Raw genomic sequence first — 21,165 nt, 5'->3', positions numbered from 1 at the left:
TGGTGGGTGCTTGGTAGTCAGAGAGAACTGAGTAAAGTGTGCTGGTTTTCTCAAATATAGCCAGCATTATATGACACAGAGAGGTTTACAAAACACTTGAATATAGTTTCTCATTTTATCCTCACAACAATCCAGTGATGCAGGCTTTATTATTATTCTCATTTTGTAGATGAAGAAACTGAGTCTGAGAGAGGTTAAATGACTTGGCTAGGTTCACACAGTTAAGGACATGCCTGAGGCAGGATTTGAACTCAGGTCTTTCTTCTACTCTAGTGCTTTATCCCCTATGCCATTTGTAAATTGATGCAAGGTAGTGGGTTTCAGGGCATGGAATGCTCTAAAATCTAAGAGGGTAGAGCTCTTCTGTATATCTCCAACTCCCAGTCCAGACAGGTAGCTGCATTTAACTTCATCATGTATATTCATCATTTGCTTAACTTGCAGACTTTTAAACTAGATATGTGAAAAAGGTAAGTGTAGCTACTATTGCCTTTAGTATATAAATAAGATAAAATCATATTTAACTCTCTTTGGTTGATACTAAGGTGCTAAGATCTTATTACTTTATTTCCTGAGCACATGTACAGGAGTATTTTATATCTATTGGTGGACTGGCTATATTATCTGAAGTTCTGATAAAGCTGGAACATGATTCCCATGGGGACCTGCCCAGTGCTAAGCTGGCAGTGGTGGTGACCAAGACCCTGGATGCCTGCATTGCTGACAATCGTGAGTGACGGAATTTCAACACCTGCATGTGTCACACTTAATGGCAACTGAGAGCTGAACTTTGTTTGGCATCAACCAGAGAGTTGGAGATGGTAGAGGAGTTATTCAGCCTGCTTGTATTTAACCAATAGTAGATGTGAAATAAAGGTTTCATACTGGTAACCAAATGCTCATGTTGAAGGAGCTGAAAGGGTCTAAGTCCAGTTCATGCATTTCTCATATTTATTTGGAGTCAGTGTAAGTGGAGTGCTTTCCAATAGCTGATTCATCAGAGCATAATTTAGTTAAGTTAATAAGTATTTTTAAGCACCTGTTCTGAATAAGACACTGCTAGACCTGTGACTACACCAATAAAAGTGAAGCTTTTCTTCCTCTGGAAGAGCATACATTCTGCTGGGGAATTCAACATCAGTCAGTCAGCAGATTTGAATTGACTGTGTTCTGTGTGCCAAGTACTGTGCTGGCCACCAGGGTCGGAGGACAAAAATGAAACAGTCTTTGCTTCCAGGGAGTTTACACACTATGAAGGGGAAGTAGTATGTACATAGCTAAGTAATGATGCAGCATATGTGTTGGTAATTCAAAGGAATCAGGGGTGGGAGAGAGCACAACTAACTGGGTTGGCGTGGGTCAGGTTTCAGGTCACACCAGAGCTAAGCTCTGAAGGGGAGGGGAAGAGGAAGGACAAGACTCCAGCACAGGCCGTCATGTGTGGAGAATGGCCAGGAGGCCAGTTTGGCTGAAACATGTGGCATAGGAGGGGGATGACTATGAAATGAGGCTGGAAAAATAGACTGGAGCCAGACTGCAGAGGGCTTTAGGTTTCAAATAAAGGGGGTTTATACCTTATCCTAGAGAAAAGAAGGAAGGCCAGGATTAGGCCTATGCTTTAGGGTGATCCCTTCAGCAGCAGTGTGGAGGATGGGCTGGCAAGGGAAAGACTGAATGCAGAAAGAGAACACTATTGTAGTACAGTCAAGAATTGATAAGCATCTGAATGAGGGTGATAGCCTTGTAATTAGAGAGAAGGGTGCAACTAAGACAGGAAGAGCAGGAATGGACAGAGCTTGCCTAAAGTGACATATTTCTGTTCATTTTCTAATTTTCAGCATTAACAGAGGGTTGTTGTGGTTTTTATCGTTTGTCCTTCTTCTCCAAGAGGACTAATGACATCAGGAAGGTGATGTCATGATTTATAAGTGAATTGGATTGAAGTGAGGCAGGGCTGTGCAAAGTCACCAACCTCACTTTCTCCTCCGGAGCCATCTGGGTTCAGTGGCCTGATATAGATCAGGAAGACTGGAGATGGCCCTGGATGCAGTGCCTTGCCAATAACTACGTTACTTCTGAACATATAGATGGTAATTTTTATTTGGGTCTTTCATTTTGTAGATAGAGAAACTGAGATTCGGAGAAACTAAATCATTTGATCAAGGTTACTCAGCTCAGCAGAGCCAGGGTTCTTAGGATGTTAGAACTGGAAGGAATGATAGAGATAATCTTATTTAACTCCCAATACTTCCAGATGAGGGAAAGTGAATTGCCCAACATCATATCACCAGTGGAGGACAGACCAAAGACTTGAGATCAGAATGTTGTGTCTGTTGGGCCAGTGTTCTCTCTACCCTATTGCTTCTGGGCCTACTAATGGGAGTCGAGAAAATTACTGTCAGAGAGCAACCTTGCATTATATAGTAGCGAGATCACGACTTGGTAACACATTTCTGTTCAGAGGCCAAGCCGGATAAGAAGAGTCAATTGCTATGTAATCAGCATGACATTTGTTGTGCAACAGGATTCCCAGTAACCAGAGAGTATACAGTATTCAGATGAGACTGAGAGGAAATGTCTTGTTCAGAGGACAGCCTTTCATAGTGTGCTGGTAGAGTGAGCTTTCATGTAGGCACATGTGATTCCCCACAAGCTATGTGGTTATGTATCTCCCAAAAGGAATTAGTGAAGGCTCTGGAAAGTAGACAATTTACATATATTTGAAGTTTTCTAATACTTCTTACTCCTTTTTTGATCTTTTGTGCTTACAGCTGCTGTTGGGGTAGTACTAGCCAAATATCACATTGTATCAAAGCTTCTGACACTGTTACTTCATGAGAGTCTGGACTCAGGAGAAAAATTTAGCATTATTCTTACCCTTGGGCATTGCACAGAAGCTTGTGGTAAGTATGGGCCTCATTGAAAGTATTTGATACCACAGATGACCAGGAAAGTACTTCATGCGTTTTGTTCCCTGGTAAGCCTGAGTCAGCCTGGAATATTGGAAAGAATCCTAGACTAGGAATCAGATGACCTGATTCAAATCTTGGTTCTTCTACTAATACTTGATTCAAGTCATTCAACTTCTCTAAGGCTTAGTTTCCTCATCTGTAGAATGAGATTATCGCTGGGGTCCCTTCTAGCTCCATAGGGTCCCCTGATCTGAATTCTCCTGAGAATTACCACAGATGCTCCTGAGATAGAACTTCCTGTGCTTTAACAGATTCAGAGCCTGTCAATTTATTTTTCTTTGTTTGGATTCCCTCATTTTAGATTTGAGCTGGATATTCCACTGAAATATTGTCATTAGAAAATAAAATTGATAGGACATGTCAACTTCCTATTTGCTTAGCCAACTGTTAGTTAGGTTGTGCAGTGGATGGATTCTGGACCTGGAGTAAGGAAGATCTGATTTCAAATCCCATCTCAGAAATTTATTAGCTGTGTGACCCTGGACAAGTCATGTAAAGCTCTGCCTCAGTTTCCTCATCTGCAAAATGTGGATAACAATAGCATCTTCTTCACAAGATTGTGGGGAGGATCCAGCAAGATAAGATTTGCAAAGTTGTTTGCAAATCTTAAAGCACAATGTAAATATTATTTTATAAGGGAGAACCTACGATAGATTCCTTTCAGAACCCTAAAATTCCTATCTTTTCAAGTGATTATTCAAATTTGGAAATGTACAGAAAACAAAAACCATGAATCTCAAATATAATTAAGTGGAAAACTTGAAATTACAACATAAGGAAAAAGTAAAGAATTAAGGAAAAAAAGGTTATTTTCATCAGATGATATTTATTGAGTACTTGTTATGTATATTTTAGGAATGTTATTTATAAAAAATCTAACTTCCTCACAAAGTGTTAGCAACATTATTTTAACAAATATTTACTTACTATATGCCCAACATTGTGCCAAAAGCTATGGTGTGTAAGAATAATAATGATGAGGTAGATAGGATTTGTGTGAGCAAAAACCTTTAGAGTCATGTAAGCAAGAAAGCATAATGAAGTTTGAAGTTAAGTTTGATTGTATTATTGGAATTCAGAGGACTGGTGGGTGTAGGCTCACAGAGAAGAAAAGGCTCAAAGTGGGTATCAATTAAATTGACAAAACTTGAATAATCATGTTTTCAAAGTGACTTACCCAAATTTACAACTTTACTAAGAACACAAGCAAGTAGATCTTGATTAAGTCCCTTTCACAGCCTCAGTTCCCTCAATTCATAAAACTGGGATAGAGGTTAAATGAAATAGTCTCTAAAGCCCTTTCAGCTCCTGAGCTTCCCTTCCCAATGACCACATGATCTCTAAGTTCCATTCTAATCCCAAAAGTCTATCATCCTGTGATTGTTATAAAGTTCTAAAATGAATTCTTTTGAAATGATTATTAGAAATCAGAAAAATGTCATTTTGACTCCATAATTCTCCACACTGGGTTTATTAAAATAGCTGTTCTTTAATACCTTCCAGAGCAGCTAATCATGCAGATTCTCCAGTGTGCCATTCTGTAATTTTTACGTAGTATTTTATGTATGCTATCCTATTTGATCCTCACAGCAGCTGTGACACAGGAAAGACAAGCATTATTCACATTTTAATATCTTCCCAAGTGAGTACTCACTGTGAGTTTATGGTAGAGTTGGGGTCAGAACATAGGTCTCCCAATTCCCAGCCTCAACCTATTTACATAATATCACAATGACTGAGGACACTTTTAAGATTCTCAATGTCTTTTATTTCCATCTTCTGATGATGACACTAATTAATAAATGCATAAAGAAATGCAGACTTCAAGAAACAATGAAACTGAAAAAGACACAGATTAAATTGTATTAGCCTAATTGAGTTGATTTTGCATGTTTAGGTCAAAATTTGGATAAGTTAGGGGTATTTTTCTCTCACAAAGGATGCTTTCCATCATGGCATGACTCCTCATTAATATTTCACTGAGAGATGGAGAGAGTACCTTAGATTCTTAAAACTGTGCCAGTGAAGCCCAGGCTCACTCTAGGCCAAATCATTCTGGAAAATCTTAGAGTACAAAGGTACTGGATAATGTTTTTTTTTTAACCCACAGCCAATGTTGAAGACAACTTACTTGTTTGTAGAGGGGCTGTGACCTGTATTACCAGAGAGAGAAATCTTTGACAAATATAACAAATCTATCTAACTCTATGAATATTATATAGTTAGATAGATTGTTATATTTGTTTCAAAGATTTCATGTTTAGGTATACGTATATATCTTAGTAACCATGCATACGTATTCAAGTTCGAAAGTAAAATGTTTATCACTTGATAAAATGACTTATTTTTAGAGGAAAGATGATTACCTGCATTGAAAATGCTTTAGAACTCTCTATTTTTTTCCTTTAATTTTTTTATTACCTTAATGAACAACACTTTTGATCAGGAAAAATTGCCCATGTGATGTGTTGAAAATTCTTGAAACTACTTAAAATTTCTGCAAGAAAGAATTAAAGTATGGCTTAGATTGTTTGATGATGAAATGATTTGTTGTCACAATTTTATCTAACATCCTGTATTATATTTTATAGAAGAGAATCAACTTCATCTGTTTAAGAACAATGGTCTTCCATTAATGATCCAAGTTTTGACTGAATCACAAAATGAGGAACTAAACAAAGCTGCTACCTTTGTGCTGCATAATTGCAGAAAAATTAGTAAGTTTACTCTTGATTTAAAAAACGAATCAAATCAAAACAGAAACAATTCTCCTCAGTTTTATATAGATTTATTTACGTTTATGTTGGTGGTAAAGAAGAAAAAAACTCTTACTAACCTTAAAGCTTTATATAAATCTGAGCATGGAGTGATAGAAAGAACACTGACTTTGGAGTCAGAGGGCCTGAGTCCTGAATCAGGGCTCTGCTACTCAGTGGGGTGCCTTAGTCAGATCGCTTACCCTCTTTGAGACTCAAGTTTGCTGAAGCAGAAAATGAAGGTAATGAACTAAGATTCCTCTCAATTCTGTAGTCATGATCCTATGAAGGAACTGAGGATATTTTTTTTTTTATTTTTTAATGTTTAACAATCACTGCCATACAATTGAGATTTTATCCCCCCCCCACCTACCCCCTACTACCCCCCTCCCTCCCCACGACTGCATACAATTCTGTATAGATTCTACATATACTTTCCTATTGAGTATATTTTCACTATAGTCATGCTATGTAGTCAGACTAAGATAAATGAAAGAAATCGTATAACAAATCAGAACATGATACACAAACACATACACATACACAAACATGATCTGCTACATTTTGTGAGTGACTTCCATATTTCTTTCTCTGAGTGTGGAAGGCATTTTGCCTTGAGAACCACCTTTGGGATTTTTTTTTTTTATAAGAAGTTTTTGTGTTATTACAAAATTCCAAGTCTACCAGAAAAAACTCTCACACACTGTGGTCGTTGCTGTGCACAAAGTTTTCCTGGTTCTGCTCCTTTCACTCAAAATCAGGTCATATAAGTCCTTCCAGGCCTCTCTGAAGTCTTCTTGTTCATCATTTCTTATGGCACAATAGTACTCCATTACATTCATATACCATAATTTATTCAGCCATTCCCCAATTGATGGACATCCCCTTGACTTCCAGTTTTTGGCAACTACATAGAGTGCTGCTATAAATATTTTTGTACATGTGGGACCCTTTCCCATTTTTATGATCTCTTGGGGATATAGTCCTAGTAGCGATATTGCTGGGTCAAAGGGTATGCACATTTTTGTAGCCCTTTGGGCATAGTTCCAAATTGCTCTCCAGAATGGTTGGATGCGCTCGCGGCTCCACCAACAATGAATTAGTGTTCCAACTCTCCCACATCCTCTCCAGCATTTATCATTTTCTTGTTCTGTCATGTTTGCCAATCTTATAGGTGTGATGTGGTACGAACTGAGGATATTTACCATGGAGAGGAGAAGATTTAGGAAGAGACATGATAGCTGTAATGTGGAAAAGAGATTGTTTGTTCTGCTTGGCTCCCCAGGACTCCCTGGACCCCCAGGACCTGGATTCATGGGTGGAAAGTGCAGAGAGTCAGGTTAGGCTAGCTGTAAGGGCAAACTTCCTAATAATTAGAGAGAGCCAATTGTAATAGAATGGGCTATCGTGGGAAATAGTGGGTCTCACTCTCACTAAACTTCTTCAGGTAAAAGTGCATGATCACTTGTTCAGTATGTTGTAGAAATGCACCAAAGAAGAAAGTGCATTTCCCAACATTCTTGGTGGATTGTGGAACATTACCCATGCAGCCAAACTAGATTGATTTGTTGTTTAGTTTTGCTAATATATTTTTTCTCCTTTATTACCCTCTGTTACAAAGTTCTCCAGGATGTGGGAGGGAGAGATAGTTATATTTGGAAATGGAGATGGTATAAAAATAAAAGATAGCAATTTCTTTTAAAAGAAGATACTCAGATTAACTTTGGTTGGATTAGATGACCTCTGAAGTTCTGCTCAGCTCTGAGATTCTTTGATCCTGTGAAATGCCTCCTCCTTCATGAAGTCTTTCTTGGTCCCTGCTATTAATTTCCCCCTGAGACTTCATATAACCAGTTCTATAGTGTACTTACCATATGTTATTATGTCTTTTTAAAAAATTAATTTCCTTTTTTATAAGAACTTAACATCAACAAACAAGATCATTTTAACATGGAAATAATAAGAAAAAGAATTGTATATGAAATTGAATTATTATGTACAGATTCTTTTTTCACTCACTATATACATTTTTTTTGTATATTTTAAATTTAACATGGTAGTTCCAACACTGCTCTGTTTTTGTTACATCCTGAACTTCCTTTTGTGCTCTTTGTTTTCTTTCTTTTAGAAATACCATTATCATTACCCCATACTTATTTCCAAATTTCCCCCAAGAAACAAAAATAAAAGCCTTCCCTAGTAACAAATAAATGTGGCCAGTCAAATATGATGTGGTCTCATGACTATTTGTATATCTACATCATTTTCCTACTAAATTTTATCTTATCTAAAGTTTATTATCTCCTCCTCCCAGTACCTAGCATAGTATTCTGTGTGCAGTAGCCATATATTAAATGCTTATCGAGATCTTTCCTGAAGATAAGCTAAAAAGGTGGTAGAGGAGTACATGAGCAACTTTTTTTGGTTTTATTGCCTAGTTAAATCACTGAAATGGTCTCTCTTTGTAATAAGTGGTAAATTATCCACTTTTTTTTGTTTGTTTTCAAAAGCAGAGAAGTTATCTCTAAACCTAGAAGAATTTTCTTCTGATATGGATCAAGCACAAGAGTTGAAAGAATTGAAGGTGAAAGAGAAGAATATTGAAGACTTCTGGAAGAAAGCAAAAGAAATCCTCCACAGAATAAAAAAATTGGAAAATAAAGAAGATGAGGTCAGCCTGCTTACTTTCAGAAACATAAAGCCTCTTGCAAAGATTTTTGTTAAGATTGGAGGAAAAAATCCTTTATAGATGGGTCCATCACAAGTGGGAGAAATATGAGCATCTAAAACATGTGTTCCAAACTTTTAATTTGAAAATATAAACCATGATAAAAGGAAGCTTTCAGAAGAGATGACTAGCTAGCAATGACAATGGAAAATTTCGTTTCCTTTCTTCACTGTATGTATATATCTGTGCACATAGGTATGCATGAATGTATGAATACATAGGAGGGGTGTGTGTGTGTGTGTGTGTGTGTGTGTGTGTGTGTGTGTGTGTGTGTGTGTGAAAACATATGGTAGGATCATACCTTTACAGTCAGTTGGAACCTTAGTAATCATCTGGTTAGGCTCTTGCATCCTAAACTAAATAAGGTTATACTGTTCATGGGTAAAAGTGAAAGAATTTGAACTTGGATCTTCAGTCTTCATAGCTAATGCTTTCCACACTACCTCATGAGACTTATTTATATATGTATATATGAATGTGTGTCTATAACAGAGATCTGTCCTTCCTCTTTAGTGTTATATATATTTATATATAAATGTGTGTGTAAAGAGAACAGATATACATAGATACATGTGTACTGTTTATATTTTCTCTGTGTAACAGAGATCTCTCCTTCCTCTTTAAATGTTACCAGAATCTCTTTTTATAAACGTTACTATTCTTGCTTTTGGCCAGGTTGAAGACGGTTTGATTTAATGTTCATTAAAGGACAGACATATTCTCAATGACTGTTCTTTGCTAGTTTCTGGGGGAGACACAAAGATGATAAGACAGTAAACCCTTGAGGAGATTGCAGTCTCTTAGATATGAGGGTCCAGGCCTCTCATTTTATAGAAGTTGAGTCACTATTTAGAACAGCAAACAAACCTCTGCTCCCCATTCCTGAAAGGGTTGAAAGAATGTAAAAGGCATTTTTGAAGGTCAAGGTCCTGGGCCCAGCCCTGGCAGGAGCCCTTTTTGCAGTGGATCTGGATGCGCATCCATCTACCTTCTGGATCAGTACCTTGCCCTCAGTGGACATTTCTAGTTGCCGGGAATCTCCTTCTTAAACTTAGCAAAAATCAGCTTCCCTTTGTAATACAGAGTAACTCCTGTTCCTTCAGGGTTTTACATTTTATCAAGCTCTCACCCCACAACAGCCTGTGAGATATGAAAGGTGAGCATGGTATCTCCCTGGCATAAATGAGAAAACCGAGGTTCAGAGAGGTGAGTCACCTTGCCCTCAGTCACACAGCTAACAAAGTTTGAAGCCAGGATTAAGACACGGCCTCAGTTCTCCAAGTGTGGGGCTCTTTTCACACCGCCGTGGGTTTTTGCCCATGATGCTAGCTAACATTTACACTTACATTGAGACCTGTGTAGAAGACAACACAAAGAAATGAAGCCATTTCTCCATATATTTTTTGTTTTCTATAAAATGTTTGCCTATTTCCCTCCCCCAATCCAAAACTGAGATGTTCCCCATTACTTATAAAAATGTATTTCTGTTATACCTATTTCTTGTGTAGAGAATGTTAAGGAAAAGTGGATAGATCTTGGAGTTATTTACTTGACATTTTTCTGTTACAGGAAAAAGTAAAAAGAAGAGAATTGTTTGGTGACTCTTTACCAAGGAGCTTAAATATCCCAAATACATCAAAATACTCTAGAGGGGATAACATTGTTAGAGGTACGAATGCAGAAAGAAACGGCCCCAAAAAGCAGCGTCAGCCTCATAGCTGTGAGCCGGATGCTGCAGAGCGCTGTGAGGCCTTTGCAGGGAATGAGCCCCAGGAACCAGCTGGGAGTGACAGGGAAAACCCAGTCAGCACCTGTTATAAAGAGTGTGGACCGAGCACCATGAGTGTGCCATCCACTGCCACTACCCCCAGAAGTCACAGCTTGTACAAAGGAGCGACTCGCGGGAAAAGGGCTTTGTTCTTACCAGCAAGGTACAGTACGTAAAAGGTAAACCTAAACAAAAAGCAGTGAAGCAGGCATGTTTAATGTTAATGTAACACATCACATATTCATACTGCTTCGATGGATCTATGATGTCATTGACAATGGTATTGCCTGCACCTGTGCAGATCCCAACCCACTCATCTCTTCTCCTTCTGTGATACCCTTGTCAGTGTTCTCCTGTCAGTTCTCTACTGGGGGCTTTCCTTTAGATCTTTTGACATTACTTGGGCACTGTGCAGTCTGTGGGCTCTCCATTTGTAGTCTGCTGATCTTACCCTATGACAGATTCCCCCCTTTTCTGGTCATATAACTCCTTGACTATATTTCACGCAACTTTGGTTGTATTGTTGGTAATATCCTATGGGGGCAGCTAGGTGGCACAGTGGATAGAGTGCTGGGCCTGGAGTCAGAAGACTCCTCTTCCTGAGTTCAAATTTGACCTCAGTTGTATGAACTTGGGCAAATCACTTAACCCTTTTTTCCTCAGTTTCTCATACATAAAATGAGGTGGAGAAAGAAATGAGAAACTACTCCAGTATCTTTGCCAAGAAAACCCCAAATAGAGTCACAGAGAGTCAGATATGCCTGAAAAATGATTGAACAAAAAATATGCTGCAGCCAATTTGTATCCACAGGCTACCCTTTGCCCTTTGGGTGGCTAGTAATTTTGATTCTTCAGAGACTGTGGTATTCCATGATTTATAGCCCTACAGCATCATTGGAAAACTGTTGGAATTACAAAGATCAGTTTTTATGTCAGGAAGAAGCCTGGGGTTATTGAAAACACCACACAATTTCCCAGATTTAATCCTGCCTACTCTATTTCTCTAAGATTCTAGGCCAGCTCATTATCCATCTTCAGTATTTGTCCTTGATCTGTTGACTGGCTTTCCATCATATATCAGTGTTTCCAGCAACAGAGAGCCTTCATCCCCTTGATTTTTCCTTTCTGGATAGTTAGGTGAATGCTTAAATGCTTCTGGAGGCTCCACATCATTCCAGGGGTCGATGTCATTAGCACAGAGTCCTCAACAGGAAGTAGAAGTCGGGGTACTCACAGCTGTTTGTCTTGGTGCAGGTTCATAGCCTATCCTCCTATCCAGGTGTAAAGAACAGGCATGGATGAAGCCATTAAGTCAGAACCAGTGTAGCAATGCTTACTGAAAGATGCTTGCTTACAGATAGAGAAGTTTGTGGGGATTAGACAAGACAGACATTTTCTTTGCTCTTATGTACATAGTCCATTCTTGATATAATGACATATATGATGAGGCCTTTCTGGATTCCTGTTGCAGCTACAGCCTTCCTCCTCCCTGAATTATTTTCTATTTATTTTGCTTGTAATTATACAAGTACATGTTATTTCCCCCTGTGGAATATAAGCTCCATGAGGGCTAGAACTTTCACTTTTGTCTTGTATCCCCAGGACTTAGCAGAGTCTGGAACATGAGAATATCTAGAAGCTTTCTTCCTTAAGTATGTAGTCCCTAATCAGACTATTTGATTTTCCCTGTTGACTATGTTCTATTTGGCCCAGTGTTGTTTGTTTGTTTTTCTGTCCACTGTCTACAGTTTTTAACCAAGAGCCAGCAAGACCGTCTTGTTGCTGGTGGCTGGGCAAAGTCAGAGATAGGGAAGTGGTTTTGTCAGCTGATGCTAAAGAATTGTTCATGGCTTTAGAGTCAGAAGGGATGTTAGAGATCAGAGTCATGTAGGTTTTATGCTGAAGGGCTGGCATTGGCCCCAGACTGTCTGCCTCAAAATCCAGTACTCATTCTACTGCACCATACTAACCTCGTGCTTCTTACATGGTCACGGTGCTGAGTCCAGAATACTCACTTACCATTGCCCTAGCAAGGTGCATGGGAGTATCCTTCCTGTATTCTAAAGGTGTCACCAAACATCTTGCTCTTTCTCTGATCATTTCTTTCCCTTCTTTTTTCTCATTTGAATTTGATTGTATCTATATGAAAATGTTAAGGATGGAGAGGAAAATGCTATTTGATTTGTTGTAGGCTCCACACTTCTTATGGTGGCCTGAGCCTTCAAACCCATCTCCTCCCCACTCTATTTCAGCTTCAGTACAATCATGATGCCTTCTGATTTCCAGTTTCCTTTAATAACTTCCCTCACAGTTGAGGTGGTTTACCTATGTAATATCATGTTTAGATTCACCTATGTTTGAGAGAGATTTTCTTTCCATGAAGGTGGGCAGTTTCTGACAGTTTCTACTGAGTAGCACCTATAATACCTGTTGAAGTAACTGTCATTTAGGCCTTCTGGTCCTACATATGCCATTAGGCAAACACTGAGCCCAGAGTAGGAGCAACTCTGCCCGAGGGAAGAAGAAGCAGTATGTAGATTGAGAGCTGAGCTCAGGTAAATCTAAAGGCCAGGCTACGCTAGCACTAAGGTTTCTTCAGACTACCAACATCTACATGTGCTGTGATGGACAGGAAAATCAGTTGTTAATGTGTCAGTTCAGAGTGAAATTAGGCAAGACAGAGGATGCTCAAGGATTTGACTTTGGTGTGATCCAGCTTGCCTTACCAAAGCTTTGGTCTTTTTGTGGCAGCTGCTTCTGTTTTTCACCTCTGTCCTCCATTGATCTGCTGATGTCATCCTGAGCAAGGTCAGCCAGGCCCTCCTCTGCCTCAGGGAAATCATTTCCTATCTTTGAGACTCAGTGTCCTCACCTGGAGCTGAGCTAGTTGGTCTCCTCTGTTTCCTGTACCCTGTCATAACAGCCTCTTCCCTCACTAATCCATGCTGATGCCATGTCCAGATTCTTCTGAAAATAAAGGCGGAGGCTAAAAGGAGAGAGTTGTACTTTGCGTACTTTTTTTCTCGTTTTTTTCCTCCCTTTATTCTCTTTCCTTCTTTCTTAACTTCCCTTTTTCGTTAATCTCTATTTTTGTTCTTTCTCTCTTCAGAATATCTTAAGTCTGCCAGTGACTCCAAAAATTATATTTACGGCTACTGAATTTACAAACTGTTCCAGACCTGTGTAGTCAGCCCCTGCCTCACCTACTGCTCCCCTTCTGCTTGTAAATACAGCATTCTTACTCTGCGTTGTCTATAATGAGGACTTTGTCTTCATTGCTAATGTAATGTTTCATTTTTAATACCCTAATCACCTTTTTTTAGTGAACAGGCCTGTAAATGTCCAGCTCCAGTTGTCAGAAATAGAAAGCATCAGTCACCAGTAGCAGGTACAATGACAGATTTTTCATTTCTTTTTTTAAGCCAAAACACTTAATTGGGTATCACAGCTGATCATATTACTTATATATTTCTGCTCCCCTACCTCAATGATAGCCTAACACCACTGATCTGATCCCTGTTTAGTAGGAACATTCTCTTACTAAAATTTTGTCTCTGTTGGAGTAGTGAGGGGGGGGTCTGTATTAGGAGCCGTGATGGGGGAGGAAAAGCCCTTTACAAATGCTAAGCCCTTTTTGTTAGTGTGAATGTAGATAAACCTTGTATTTTGTAATACTTCTTTTCAGATCCACTTGTATTGTGTTCAGACATAATCAGCAAAGAAGCTTCCAATTTTCAAAGAAATGACAGTTATCATAAAACACTGAATTTCAGGTGTTCAGGTAATTTTTTTTTTTTAACAATTAGAGCTGCTTCATAAGTAACACAGTTTTGGATTATGCCAGGTAGTTATTTAGCTTTTTTTTCAGAGTTACTCTCACTTTTCTTCTTCAACATATAAAATAAGTCTTCTCCTACTCCCAAATTTAAAACTTTTTTTATAAGCTATTAGCCCCTGAATCCATCCTTAAGTCCACACTTACTTCTCTCACCAGTCCAAACTGATGCCCTCTTTCTCTGTGAGCATCACTGGTCATTTAGAAAAAAAAATCCAGTGTAATATGATAGGAGCATGAATTTCTCAACAGCTTCCCTCCCTCTGATGGGGAGCTGATCATTGGTTTTTCTGAGCTGATGAATTAAAGATCAGAGCTCATTTTAATTCTCCTTTTGGAATAATTGTCTTTTTCCTGATGTGTACATTATAACTTTATTAGATAACAATTTTTTTTTCATATTTTTGAGACCTAATGTAAGGCAGTGTGTTCTGGATTGTTTTGTAAACACTAGTCATACAAATATAAAACTTTTTTTCACTATTTCTAGCAAATAGCATAACAATGTGTAGTAAGCATTTGAAATTATTATTTCTTCTTTCTCCTTGGCATTTCAACATAGTTTTTAATCTATAATTTCTCTCTTAAAACTCTAGCCGCTCCTCCAAGCCCATATTCTCTCAGCAGATATCCTCACCCTTTGTTTGTAGAGAAGATCAATGCCATCTAGCATGAGTTCCTCTGCCTATTTCCATCCTACAATAATATCTCATTGTCATCCCTCCCATCAATCTTTAGAAGAATTTCCTTTTTTCTTCTCTTAACATGCATATTTACCTATGTTCTGGACCCCATCCTGTCCCTCATTTTCCAGGAGTTCACTCATAATTAGTGAAGCATATAATGAGGTGGAGAGATCTCTTCCTTTGAGTCAATAGGTTAGAGTTCTAATCCTACCTTTTCCTCTGAGTGTGACTTTGGAATGTCACATATATTCTTTAAACCTGTTTCCTTATCTTTAAAATGGAGGAATTGGATTCAGTAATCTCTGAGGTCCCTTTCAACTCTATTTTATAATTCAGATCATTTCATCCTTCTAGCCATCTTCACTCTCCTCTTACAGAATGTAAATTCCTTGAGGACAGAGACGTATATTTTGTCTTTGTACTCTTTTTACCTAGTTACATTGTCTAGTGTATAGTCAGTATTTCATAGTGGTGGAGTAGATTGGATTGGATTATCCTCTTTCAAATATGTACAGTTCTGTACTATCTCTAGGGTGTGAAGGAAGAAAGAAAGAAATTTATTGGATCGTGCTACCCCTTTGTCACTTCTATTCAATCTCACACTTTCCTTTCATCATAAAATTCCTCAAATTTGTGAGCTCTGCCTGCTGTCTTCTCTACCTAATTACTCAGTCCCTAATTAATCCTCTAAAATCTGTCTTCCTTCCCCACTGTTGTCTCAAAGGCTACCCTGCTATTTTTGCCAAAATCCGTGACCTTTTCCTAGTCCTTATCTTTCTCAGCTTCTCTGTGATGGTATCATTGTTTAATCATCGCCTCCTGCTTGAAACTCAGATTCAGAATCACAGAATTGTGAGGGATCTCAACATTTATCTCATCCAGGAGTGTGGAACCTGTAGCCTCGAGGCCACATGTGGCCCTCTAGGACCTCAAGTGTGGCCCTTTGACTGAATCCAAACTGTATTGTCGATTTGGATTCAGTCAAAGGTTTGCCCTTAAGGACCTAGAGGGCCACATGTGGCCTTGAGGCCAGTTCTTACATGGAACTCTTTCCTTTCTTGGCCTTAGTGACATACCTACTGGCTATTCCATCCGTCTATTTTATTATAGTCCTTTATCATGTCTCTAAATAGTCACTGATTGAACTCATTCACTTTCACCATTTCAACTGTAGAGAGCCAGAATGCTGTCAGCTCTCAAATCTATAATCTTGCTCATTTCACTCTAGGCCTTTATTTGCTTTTTCTATAAAAACAATTTTTATCATAAAATTGACAATCCTCAACAAACACAGATCTTAAGAAAAAACAAAACCACAATAATAAGAGCAAAACCAAGGTGTACAAAAATGTTTCTATCATTTATATTTTGTTTAGTAAATTATGTAAATTTACTTTGAAAGAGTAACAATTAGCCTTTTTTGTTTACATGCCCCCTTTCCCTTCTTTTTGAATATATTTTCCAGATTTTGTTCTGTTTTTTACTTAGTTGCAATCAGTATTTATTATTATTTTTATTCTGCTTTTAACTTGGCATTAATTTACATGTTTTCCATATTTCTTTGTATTCTTCATGTTTTTATTTCTTGTGGTGCAACTTTATTTCATTATATTCATGGAGGAAAGAAGGAAGGAAACAATCAACATTAGGCCCCTACTATATGCTGGGTACAGTGCCAAGCGCTTTACAAATATCGTCTCATTTGATATATCACAGTCTTTAAAAATATTCCCTAGTTGTACTGAATCTGTCTCATTTACAGTTTTTTTTTGCTAGTACCAATAATGCTTCTAAAAATATTTCTGTACAAATAGTTCTTTTTTTCCCCTCTTATCAGTAGCATTTCTAGTGTAGATCTTTAATGCAATTTCTAAATCAAATGGTATGAACAGCTTTATAAAACTCACTATATAATTCCAAATAATTTTGCAAAAAGATTGTATCAATTTGCAACTCCTGCACCATGTGCCTATTTTCCTACAGCATTACCAACATTAAATTTTAACTTGGCACAGTTTAATTCAAATCCATTGTACTTCTTTCACTGTATCATTATCATAAAAAGCATTGAATTTTATTATTTTTAAGAATCTTTACCATCTGCCTGGGTATAAAGTAGTATCTCATGATTTTGCATAATATTTTATTAAATAGCTTGAACACTTTTCAAGTAGTTATTGATAACTTGTGTTTTTTTCTTTTGAAAACTGCTTGTTTATTTTCCTTTTTCAATCTTCAGCTTCTTCATCTGTAAAATCAGGGGGCTGGACTAGATAATCTCTGCAGTCTTTCAGCTCTGATTCTTGTCATCTTATTGTAACTATTAGTGTTCCCGTCTCTTCCTCAACTAATAAATACCATATAACCAATTTTAAATTATTTTTCTAAAATACACCTTTCATCATGCTTAATGCTTAAGAATATATAATTTCCCATTGCCTCCTGCATTGGAATTAAACTCCTCTGACTTTCAAGATCCCTTTCTTTCTTTTTTTTGTTTTGTTTTTTAATTTAATTAATTTATTTGTTTTCAGTTTTCAACAATCACTTCCATAAGTCTTAAATTTTCTCCCCCTTCCTCTCCCCTCCCTCCCTGAGACAGCTTGCAATCTTATATGAGTTCTATACTTACACTCTTATGAAACACATTTTCACATTAGTCATGTTGCATACAAGAATGAAAACGAATGGGAGAAACCATGAGAAAACCCAAACCAAACCAAAACATAATACAAGAGAAAATAGTCTGCTTCATTCTACATTCTGATTCCATAGTTCTCTATCTGGATGTGGATGACATTTTGCTTCAAAAGACCTTTGGGAATGTTTTAGGTCTTTACATTGCTGTGAAGGTCTTAGTCTATCAGAAACAGACCCCATGCACTATGGCTGTTACTGTGTATAATGTTCTCCTAGTTCTACTCATTTCACTCAGCATCAGTTCATATAAATCTTTCCAGGTTTTTCTGAAGTCTGACTGTTCGTCATTTCTTATAACACAATAGTATTCCATTACATTCATATACCACAACTTGTTCAGCCATTCCCCAATTGATGGACATTGCTTCGATTTCCAGTTTCAAGATCCCTCTATTATTTTTTTCCTATCCCAACCCCATTCTAGTCATTTCCTACTACTCTCAACATCATTTCTATTCCAATAAGGCCATACCTAATATACATTCTGCTAATTCCTCCCTCTCTGCTACTCCAGTACTTATGGTCACTGTCAGAATTTAGTATTCCTTTAGAGTCTGGCTGTTTGATGTATGTTTGCTTTATCTTCCCAACTAGATTCTAGGTGGCTAAAATTGTTTTATAGTTATTTTGCATCTCCTTGAAGCATTTGGCATGTAGTAAAAGTGTTCAGCAAATGTTGATTAATTATCTACAAACATAATATGTGATCATATTCATCTTATAATAAATATAATTAAGTACCCTGATTGGGCTATAGTTACTATCCTAAAGATAATATTATGCATACATAAATTTGTAATTAGCTCTTTTATAACATCTCTGTATATCATCTTAATGTGTTTTTTTTTTAGGTTGCATAGAAGTAGGAAAATCCCTGAATAGCAGAAATTTTAGCAGGCTCTTGCACTCTTGCCCATTCCAATGTGATCGCCACAAAGTCATTCTGGAAGCTGAAGATAGATATAAAAGTGACCTAAGGAAATCACTTATCTTTAACAAAAGTAATTCAGCAGCTTTTAACTGTGTTTATGATAAAATTTCTGCACTGAATTTAGCTTCTAAACTATGAAATACATTAAAGCTATGGGGGAAAAGAAAACCTGTTTCTGAGCAGTCATAGGTTAAGTCCTGGGGAATAAATTTAGTCTCTTTGCATAGTTTTAAAAATTCTTAACAACTTACCTAAAGTTTTCAATGCAAAATTTAGGTCTACATTAAATATGCATTTAACATATTTTACTACATAGATTTGACAGGTCATATGAATACTTTAAAGATTCTCTAAATAATTCTTATATTTTACAGAAATACTGTTGACCCCACATAAGAAAAGAAGATTTGATAATGAATCTTGTGCACATGAAGAAAGAACTGATTTTCAAAACCATTTCCAACGTGAGTTCTGAATTTTAAAAAAATCAAATCAAATTTTTCTGTTTCAGTAATTTCCTTGAGAAAGAAGAGAGCAGACAACTAACATGGAAATGTTCTCACATGCTTCAAGTCCCAATTTCCTTGTCTATAAAATGTGGAAAGTGTACTAGATAATCTCTAAGATTCCTTCTGGGTATGAACCTATGAATGATTAATAATAATGGATTACATTTACATAACCAACAATTGAAGCCAGGTTTTCTGACTGCAAATCCAGTGTTCTAACATTCATCAACCCTGATCTCTTATCTTCATTCTCTTTTTACCTATAGGCTCCTTCTCTTCCACTACCCATTAGAAAAATGCTATGATCTGTTTTCCAGATCCAGAATTACATAATGACCAACATAATAAAGAAAAAAAAGATGCTAATAATGATAGCTGATATTTATATAATATCATTCAAGTCATCTTTGGCAATGTGCCGTACTCTCCTGTTCATCTCTCTGTTGCCCTTTGAGTCACCTGCAATTTTGACTTTTCTGAAGAAGATCATGTTCCATGACTCATTCCATGTATATCATCACTGGTAGAATACTGCTATTAAAAAGATGAATTTTTGTGTCATTGAAAGTACTGCACAGTTTCTCAAATACAATCCATTGTACTCTCTTTTTCCTTTTAATTCTTAACCCAACTCATTGTTCAAGATGTAAATACCAGTGGCCTATCCGACCACATATCACAATCTGAACAATATGCATTCTTCATCTATATAATTTTTTATAAGGATTTCCAGACTGATCTCTTTTGAGTATCAGTTCATTTCATTGAGGAGTTCTAGAAATATTCAGAAATTTGGTGAAATCTGCAATATCATCTGCTGAATGGAGCATTTGGAGCAACTCCCTCTATTTTGGGAATTACTCTGTACAGAACATATTTCATAACATTGGCGAACCTATGATGACTACATATGCCTTTGTTTTATGATCTGATTTATACTAGTGATCTGTTATTTTTAAACAAAGTAATCTTTATGGTTATTTTTAATAAGGAATCATTTATTAAGGACATGAAAATCAGAGTAGCTAAAGCAAGGCACTCTGAGCAGCATGTACCAGGCAAGTCAGACCATCACTTTGACCTCTGTCATCCCTCAGTCCCTGATAGAGACAGCCCAGGACCCCAAACTCAAGACCTGAATAGCAGTGCATCTAGCCTAGTGCCCCCAGCCATCATCCTGGAAAGTCATCCTTTTGGAGACGTAGCCTGGCATCTGTTTATGCAGATGCTGCAGCCACAGCTCCTGAAGACCCAGAAAGAAAGGTTCTTGCCATCCAAGTCCTTGGCTCTGTCAAGTGGTTCAACATTGGAAACTAATGCCATTTTGTATCAGTGAAAGTGACATTAAAAAAGATGCATATACTTACGGGCATTGAGACTTCTCCATTTGACTTGTACTGAAACCTTCCTTACACATTGTCTTCTGTATTTGAATGTGAGCTCCTTGAGACCAGGGACTGTCTCACTTTTCTATTTGTCTTTCCACTACTTAGTATTCTGCTTTACACATTGTAAGAACTTAATGATTCTGTTCATTCAGGGAATCTTTCTGTCTCTGGGGATGTTTTTATTTGTCTATTTCTTTTTTGGTTTAGATCTGTGATTTCTTTGATTAATGAGGAAATTGCTGTCAACTTTTCTTCAGCTCGTCATCTTAGAGAGTTTCCTGGGTCACTGGAAAGTTACATGATTTGCCCAGGGGTACAGCTTAACATATGGTTGGGAGACACTTTGTTGAAGGAGGATCTCTAAGGATGAATTTTGTTCTAGTGAGTCAGTTGTTTTTTTTATAATCAACAGACAGCTCAGTGTGATTTGTAATCTTTATTTCATTCATTTAATGGTCTGACTTTAAATATGTAGTCTGCTATAGGAAATCATCTTCTGAAAACCAGCCTTTTAATGTTTCTTTATAACGAAGTGATGGCCTAAATATAGACAACTGTTTCTAAGATGAATCTCATCAGCTTTTCCCAATCAGTTAAGATATAGTCAGTTTCATTTATTTGTGTTATTTGGTGCTTGGCATGTGATCATATTCAGGCATGAGGCTTTCAAATAATTTATAAACTCTTGGCTTCTTTTATTTCTTAATCCTGAATCAGATTTTCCAACATATTTCTTGACATCCTCCCTGATGCCCAACTTTATACTTTAGGGCAGTATCAAGATATATTTTGACTTAGTTCAAAAGATCTCAGGTCCTTCATACAATTTCTCTATTCATCTTCTATAATGGTCTATAACCTACAATTAATTATTTTAGTAAAAATGTTATAG

General features: G+C 37.3%; 1 protein-coding gene across 8 annotated transcripts in view; it reads left to right on the top strand.

The window, feature by feature from the left end:
* Nucleotides 1–21,165, top strand: part of TERB1 (telomere repeat binding bouquet formation protein 1) — a 49,477-nt gene that overhangs the window by 22,815 nt on the left and 5,497 nt on the right. For 6 of the 8 annotated variants that reach the window (XM_072635938.1, XM_072635944.1, XM_072635935.1 and 3 more), the window contains 9 exons: nucleotides 577–729; nucleotides 2,772–2,903; nucleotides 5,564–5,689; nucleotides 8,239–8,399; nucleotides 10,026–10,387; nucleotides 13,548–13,612; nucleotides 13,910–14,005; nucleotides 18,297–18,446; nucleotides 18,751–18,840. In XM_072635938.1, the coding sequence (XP_072492039.1) occupies nucleotides 577–729; nucleotides 2,772–2,903; nucleotides 5,564–5,689; nucleotides 8,239–8,399; nucleotides 10,026–10,387; nucleotides 13,548–13,612; nucleotides 13,910–14,005; nucleotides 18,297–18,446; nucleotides 18,751–18,840 (1,335 nt within the window). The remainder of the gene's footprint in view (nucleotides 1–576; nucleotides 730–2,771; nucleotides 2,904–5,563; nucleotides 5,690–8,238; nucleotides 8,400–10,025; nucleotides 10,388–13,547; nucleotides 13,613–13,909; nucleotides 14,006–18,296; nucleotides 18,447–18,750; nucleotides 18,841–21,165) is intronic. The other 2 variants (XM_072635940.1, XM_072635943.1) reach the window with 2 other exon arrangements.

The sequence above is a fragment of the Notamacropus eugenii genome, chromosome 1 (genome assembly GCF_028372415.1).
Source record: "Notamacropus eugenii isolate mMacEug1 chromosome 1, mMacEug1.pri_v2, whole genome shotgun sequence".
Classification (NCBI taxonomy): domain Eukaryota; kingdom Metazoa; phylum Chordata; class Mammalia; order Diprotodontia; family Macropodidae; genus Notamacropus; species Notamacropus eugenii.
The sequence above is the reverse complement of the archived record's forward strand: the minus strand, read 5'-3'. Positions and strand labels throughout refer to the sequence as shown.